General features: G+C 34.5%; 1 protein-coding gene across 1 annotated transcript; it reads left to right on the top strand.

The window, feature by feature from the left end:
• The first annotated feature begins 2,695 nt into the window (after positions 1-2,695).
• Positions 2,696-7,979, top strand: si:ch211-194k22.8 (uncharacterized). The gene is made up of 7 exons (XM_051666861.1): positions 2,696-3,221; positions 3,356-3,451; positions 4,018-4,083; positions 4,179-4,284; positions 6,597-6,847; positions 7,006-7,192; positions 7,286-7,979. The coding sequence occupies exons 1-7, from the start codon at positions 3,141-3,143 to the stop codon at positions 7,474-7,476; spliced, it is 978 nt and encodes a 325-aa protein (XP_051522821.1). The 5' UTR covers positions 2,696-3,140; the 3' UTR covers positions 7,477-7,979.
• The last annotated feature ends 28 nt before the right edge of the window (positions 7,980-8,007 follow it).

The following is an 8,007-nucleotide window of genomic DNA, read 5'->3' as shown; positions in this document are numbered from 1 at the left end:
GTGGAATGTGCAAGGTAAGCAGGGGTTATTTGCCTCTAGCAGGAATGAGAAAAGATGCACATTAATAGGCTATTGGCTAAGACAATAATTCTAACAAGTTTTATGTCAGGACACATTAAATGCACACTAGTCATTGCCTTATAACAAAAACAAACTGTTGTTTATACCAAAAAAGTCAGGAGTTACTGGAGAAAAATGATAGAAAAGCATAACAATTGATTATTCAACAAGAATCTTGGAAATGGAAATGTCATTTGGAGGCAGTAAACATCTTGTGCCATTTGGTTATCACTGGATCAGTAAGACAACATTTCAAAGAATGTCCTTTGATCTAGAAAGCAGTATTGATATAAACTAAGATACTTAGCAATCAGTCTATGTACAATTGCAATTGACCTAAATAATGTTACTGTTTCTCTTGTGTAGCTTCTTCCCTTATCAATGTATGCACTATGACTTTATGTATTAAGGCTTTGAAAACTAATTTTTAGAAGCATCACCATACAAATGTGGGCTACTAATAATTTAGCCTACTAATACACAAAGATCAAGGGAGACTCTAAGGACTAAATCTTGACAGTTAGGTTTGTGCATAAGCTGCATTCTGTGACATTTTCCTCCAACACATATTCAGGTCCTTTGACAATAAATCTGACAAAAACAAACAAAAAAAACTTTTCATTATCATTTCAGGAATATTCCGGGATCAATACAAGTTCAGCTCAAACGACAGCATGTGTGGCATAATATTGATTACCACAAAAATTAATTTGGGCTTGCCCCTTCTTTTCTTTTAAAAATGCAAAAATCTGGGTTCCAGTGAGGCACTTACAATCAGTGTTGTGGAGTAACGGAATACATGTTACGGGAATACGTATTTAAAATACTAAATATAAGTAACTGTATTCCACTACAGTTACAATTTAAATAGTTGGTAATCCGAATACAGTTACATTCAAAAAGTATTTTGATTACTGAAGAGATTACTTTGCATTTTATTGTCATTTGTTTCATTTAATATTTAGTACATTTAGTTGGAAAACATTTATCCATATAAATTATGAAGCGTTTAAACAGTGGTGAAACTTTAAGATGTGTTGCATTCATACGAGCAGACAGAGAAGTACATTTGAAGTAAGTTTGGAGCAGAAGAAATAGAAATAAACCTTGTGTAAATTGTCATGTGAACATTTAGCTTCATGCTAAGCTAAAATGCTATTTCTAGCCATTTTACATGCACAACTATATTTTTTCTTATCAAGAAAATCCACTTTAAATCATAATTTTTCTGTCTCTACTAAGACCTTTGATATTAGAGCAATATCTTATTCTTGATGAGAATTGTTTGTATTGTTTTTCTGTAAAAATATTTAAAAACCCTTAAAACAAGATCAATTGGCATTTTCTTGTTTTAGAAGTTAACTGCATAAAATGTTTAGGCCTTTTTCAGAGAATGCATTTTTAATAAAGGTGTATTTTTGTCTTGCTGTACTGGCAGATTTTTTTTTACTGTTATTATTTTGTGTACAGTCATAACAAGTACAAATCTACCAGTGCTGAAGAAGTAATCCAATGTATTTAGAATACTTTACTGACCTTGAGTAATCTAACGAAATTTGTTATAAATTACATTTTACCGCATGTATTCTGTAATCTGTAGTGGAATACATTTCAAAAGTAACCCTCACAACCCGCAACGGAAGTGAATGGGGCCAATCCGTAAACATTCAAATACTCACTATTTCAAAAGTATAGCCACACGATGTAAACAATATATGTGTTAACATGATTTTAGTGTGATAAAATTGCTTACTAAACTTTTCTGTGTAAATTTATATCCAAATTTACAATTACTTTGCCATGACGTTGTAATGTCAACAAACCCTAAAACCCAAAAAAGGACTGTACAAATGACGATTTAAACAACTTATTAGCTCAAATAATACTTGAGTTTTAGCAGAAGAATTAATGTTAGTGCTTTTATAAACAATTTTCAAACTTTTGCCTTTAAACACCTCATAAATTGGCCCTATTCACTTCCATTGTAAGTGCCTCACTATAACTGATTTTTGCTTTTTTTTTTTTTTTTTTAGATAAAAGTGGTGGCTAATAAAAAGTTACCACAGCTTTATTGTAGTAGCCTTACTGTAACTATAGTAACTCTTGTAGCCTATTTTGGGTGATTAACATTGTAAATCTTTGTAGGCATCTGAAAGTAGAGTTTTTGAAGCTATACCCTTTATATATATATATATTTTTTCTCTTTTATGCTGCAATCTGATATTAAGTGTGAAGTTATTCTCCTTACACCAAAGACAAAGCTGAATTATTATTATTATAAAGTAATACTCATTATTTGCTGACGACTCAGGGTGCATGACGAATCTAACTTTCTCAATAATCAGACTAAATAACCTGTAAACGTGTAAATAAGACTGTTGACAGAAATACTCCTAGAAACACCAATGGAAATGCCCGTTTGTTTATAAACGTACTCACAATACTTTAAACATCGAGGGAAACAGTATTTATAAGGGCGCCCCATATAAATATTTACCATGGTAACCATAGTTTCCGCCAACATACCATAATTACTGTAGTTACTGTTACTACAATAAAACTGTCGTAACTTGGTATTTGCCACCCATCCATAAAAATAAAATACAATAAAATTCTGAAAGCTCCTTACACTGGGGATTCTGTATTAAATTATAGTGCTTTTACCACAGTACCCATAACTGTAGCAACTAGGGTATTTAGGCGGAAATTAGTGTTACCATGGTAAAAATGTAGCAAGGGATTTCCTGTTGTTTTGAGGATCTGCCGTTAGATTCGGTCGAGACGGGACTCGTGCTTTTGCCACGTTACACTACAGTGTGTTTGGTTCAAATGTGTTCCCAGTAATTTCTCGGTAAAGTGCCGTCTTTCCATTGATTCATTCAAGTATTTGAGCTGAAGTAGAATAATCGCAAGAAAAAGAGCTGTCGCTATCTCTAGTAATAGATCGTCAGCACACATTAGTGTCCAAATCTCAAGAAGAAGGATAGACAGTATTATTATTTTTAGTCTAATATAGCGGAAGTGCATTATGCAGAGTGGAGCCCCGTTTTCTCGCTCGCAAATAAAATAATGGGAGAGAAATGAGAAGGAAAACAAAAGCCCAGCGAATTCTTGACTACGAGAATGAAGAGGAAGAGGAACAAAAACCGGACTGCTTCAGTGTAAGATAATCGATTAAAACGTGTTTTGTTTTTTTAAAGTGTTTAATGTCTCATTATTTGTTTTGTAACTGTTAATGGCATATTTGTGATCCCAAAAGAATAATTAATATCATGTCAACCCGACTGTCTAACAGAACGGTGCACAGAAACGGAGAAAAATGTATCCTGCCAAAGAGAAAACAGAAGAAAATGAATCGTCCGACAGCGGGCTTCAGAAGTTAGACATGAAGGTTTGGGCTTTTTCTTAAGTATCAGTGTTATATTTGTATTTTTAAGGCATTATGGCAGAGGAAATGGACCGCAAACCCTTTCTTTCTGTTTTGATGGTCGTAGTTGTTCCTCGTCGGATGTTACAAACATTTTGCACAACAATCTTACTTACAATTGACTATTGTTGGTTGACTACTACACTCTTTCGCGCCTTTGGTAAAACACCATATACATCGATAGAACGCTTTCCTGCAGCGGTGGGTTGAGGCAGAGCAGACAGCCATGCCTGGCCGCTAATGGAGAACAATAGGGTAAAGCATGGTACAATACACCATTTGATTGGAGCCTCATCAGGCGTTCTCCATCTAAAGCTAGTAACCATTTCCCTTCAAGCTCACCAAATGTTTAAAAGTTTTGTACTTTGAAATGTTAAAGTTTGTAGAGTTTCACACCGTCACATACACAAAAACGTACCATGGTAGTTTCTGACACTGAAAATACCAGTTACTTTATTGTAACTGCTGTGAAACCTTAATATGAGTTCTCCCACAAACAGAAACATTAGGACTCTTTCTTGTCATGACAGGTTAATGAGCTGGATTGTTCTTCCGCAGACCTCTACACTGACAGCCCTCCTACTTCTGAGTCTGAGGTAGGATGAAAATCACTTGTGCTTGTTCACTCTGTATTCGGGACATTTGCTTGTTGACATTATAGACCTAAGCTTGTGTATGTTTGTGATGGCAGGAGGCACATTATTTACAGTCATATTCGAAAAAGGAGCTCATTGCCATGGTCATATGCATGCAGAAGGAAATGGAGGACTTGAAGGAACAACTTAGGTGCCTTACAGGTAAATGTCATTTTTGGTACAAAAGGTTTGTAATTTGCTTATAAACTCTGGGTATGCCTACCCAGACAAGTGCTCTGTCTGTTTGCTGTGTTTAGATATTTTTTTAATTAAAAAAACAAGTGTGTTTACAAGTACAAGTGAACCTTGTGTTTGAAATGGTTTTGACATCATAAACAGACATGCGTAGTTGAATTAGCTACTAGATGCAAGAAGGGTGTTTTCATGCAGAGCAAAATTGGGGTATCGGGCAAAAATCGACGTGTGGCAATCGGATTTTACTTTAACTGTTTCTGATCTAATTTAGGTGATTCTCAGGACATTCTTCAGTAAAATATCCTGGTCATATTTAACCCCATATCAATATAAAAATTATATTTTGCATAAAGAAAATTAAGTGTACATTTACAATCAGGGTTGGGGAGTAACGGAATACATGTAACGGGATTACGCGGTGAAACAATTTCTTATGATGTGTTAAATTTATATGAACAGAAAGAGAAGTAAGTTTAAAGTAAGTTTGGAGCAGCAGAGATAGAAATAAATCTTGTGTAAATTGTCATGTGAACATTTAGCTTTATGCTAAGCTAAAATGCTATTTCTAGCCATTTTACCTGCACCTGTTACCTGGCACCATCATATTTTTTTTATCAAGAAAATCCATGTTAGATCATAATTTTTTTCTCTCTAGTAAAACCTTTGATATTATGGCAAAAATCTTTTTCTTGATGTTTTTTAATTTTTTTTATTGTTTTTCTGTAACAATATCTAAAAATCCTTAAAACAAGATCAGTCTGCCGCATAAGATATTTAGGTTTTTCAGAGAATGTATTTTTAACATGTGTATTTTGTCTTACTGTACTGGCAGAGTTTTTATAGTCAAAATAAGTGAAAAATCTACCAGTGCTGAAGAAGTAATCCAAAGTATTTAGGTTACATTATTGACCTTGAGTAATCTAATGGAATACATTACAAATTACATTTTACAGCATGTATTCTGTAATCTGTAGTGGAACACATTTAAAAAGTTACTCTCCCAACCCTGTTTAGGACCATTATGAGTTTTGCATTGTAACATTATTTTCAGGAAACTTAAGAAGGAATTTTGCGGGTTCAATACAAGTAAAGCTCAATCTACTGCATTTTTGACAGTATTGATTACCACAAAATAATTTCGACTTGTCACTCATTTTCTTTAAAACAAGAAAAAATCTGGGTTCCATTGAGGCACTTACAGAGTAAGTGAATGGGGTCAATCTGTAAACGTTAAAATACTTATTTCAAAAGTAAAGCCACAGGACGTAAACAGTGTGATAAAATCGCTTACTAACCTTCTCTGTTATATCCAATTTTACATGATGATGTAATGTCAACAAACCCTAAAACGACTGTGAAAATAATGATTTAAACAACTTGACAGCTCAAATAATACACAAGTTTTAACAGAAGAATTAATGAAAGTGCTTTTATATAATTATAAGCTTCACATTTCTGCCTTTAAACCCTCCAATTATTTCCCATTGTAAGTGTCTTACTGTAACCTCGATTTTTTTTTGCTTTTTTTTTTTTAAGGATGAACGAGAGAAATAATTTTTTGTGGTAATCAACATTATTCTACAAATGCTGTCGATTGAGCTTAACTTGTATTGAACCTGGAATATTCCTCTAAGCACATTTTACCCCCCAATTCTCATTACCTTAACACATTCGGAGGTTTTACTTTTACTGTTCCCATTGTTTTTAATGAGAATTCTCATTATCTAAACAGATTCATGTTAAAAAAGATGCTGTTGTACAATAATTTCCTTAATTAAAATTAGTGAAAATGAAAGGCAGTACCAAGGGAGAACTACTATGATGTATAAATATTTACAGTTTAAATAATATATCTTTTTTTTTCACGTTACAGTAATGATCATAATTATTATCTTTAATGAGAATTGGGGGTTAGAATGTGCATCACTATCATACAAATAAAGTCACATGGTAAAAAATCTTTAATGGTGCTAAAATAGGCTTAATTTTCTATAGCCAAAATATAATTCCTTATTTGTTTGTTTTTGCATATAATAGGACCAATACATTTGTTTACATGTTTCGTGAGAATCACCCCTTTACCTGATAGAAGAACACAGTTTTTGTTTACATGAACTTACATGTTGTCAGTATATTAAGCATAAATGATGTAAGATTGTGCATGTAAACACTCTCATTGTTGTCTGGTTTACTGTCTTTACTAACAACAATATTGGCATACAATCAAATCTAACACAGCACAAACTGCCTCATGTACTATTTTGATTAACTCACAACAGCATGTGGAAAGCTGGCCAGGAACCTGGAAGCTCTGATCGAGAAGACCCAGATTTGGTCAAATGGGGACAATGGGACTTCTCTCTCAGTTTCCCCAGGCATAGCACAGGCACCAGCTGAGGCAGATGCTGTGATACCAGATGCACTGTCTGCTCCAGCTGCTGTAAATGGGCAGTGGGTGAACCAGGGGCCAGGAACACAGAAACCTCATGAGATTACTCAGAATGCTCAGAGGGATGGGCTCTTCACTGAGGTAGTTGGAAATTACAGTTCATGAACATATTAATGTAGTACTTTTATTCTTTACATCCAGTATTGTCAACTGATTCCTGGTCTCCTGTTCTGATCACTTGAACATTTTTTTGGTGTGTTAATATTTATACAAGTAATTTTAGTTGTTGTTCCACTCAGTTCATCACTCCTGAACTTTTGGAGAGATGTAACACGGGCACCACCGCTCAGAAACTTACCAACGACCTGCTCCGTGGACTCTATGAGAGAGACTGCCTGGCTTCACACTCCATTTCTGGAGTTGTGTACAACAAAAGGGGCCAACCCAAGCCTGCTCTTCCCAGCGAAGAGGTTCAGGCAATCCTGAGTAAGATGCTCTTCTCTCATTTCAGTTACACTTCTTACACACTGCTAAGAATCAAGATTACTAATATTATTACCTGAAATAATTTCCTTATAGGAACTGTTCAGTATTTCTTTCCTGGCAAGACTGATGCAGAGATCAAGGGCTACATCCGACAAAAACTGCAAAATGAAGCCAAGAGGTTGAGGAAGAAACCTTCACTCTCAGGCCAATATGAATCTAGAGTTCATAGTCTAGCAAGCCCCAGGTCGAGCAGTCTGCACTTAGATATGATTGACGAGGATTGAAATGTATGGTTAGTGGATATCAGTTTTGTGTTCTGCATTAAACTAGCCTTATTCTGTGTTAATTATAATTAAAGGTTATGGACTTGAGTGAAATTAATGTGCTTTGACAGTCTTCAAAGAAAGCCACAATGATCTCTTGCAGCAGTCTCTTGGCTACTGACGGTTGTGGCGTTATTGATGTGAAAATGCAAATTAGTGATTCCAGAGAAGTCCAAATGTTGCATTCACAAAGGCCACTGGCCGCTATGAGCAGTCAGTGCTTGAATATTAAGATGTTTAGATATAATAATGTGTCCCTGTGAATGTCAGATTTTTTTGAATACTTTGTATTTAACAGATGTGTAGACTGAGAAAATATCAGTGCGCAAGGAAAGCCGTAGGGTTTGACCATTATTTACATTGTATTTTCAATGTTTTTCTTATTTGAAGATGTTCTTTGATGGTCTTTATGAGAACATAGCTTTATGTATGTAGATTTTTGTTATTAAATAATGAAAACTCAAGCAAGCAATATGTGGCTATTTTTTTTAT

The sequence above is a fragment of the Myxocyprinus asiaticus genome, chromosome 32 (genome assembly GCF_019703515.2).
Source record: "Myxocyprinus asiaticus isolate MX2 ecotype Aquarium Trade chromosome 32, UBuf_Myxa_2, whole genome shotgun sequence".
NCBI classification, from domain to species: Eukaryota; Metazoa; Chordata; class Actinopteri; order Cypriniformes; family Catostomidae; genus Myxocyprinus; species Myxocyprinus asiaticus.
Note: the sequence above shows the minus strand (reverse complement) of the source record. Positions and strands in the feature narration are given on the sequence as shown.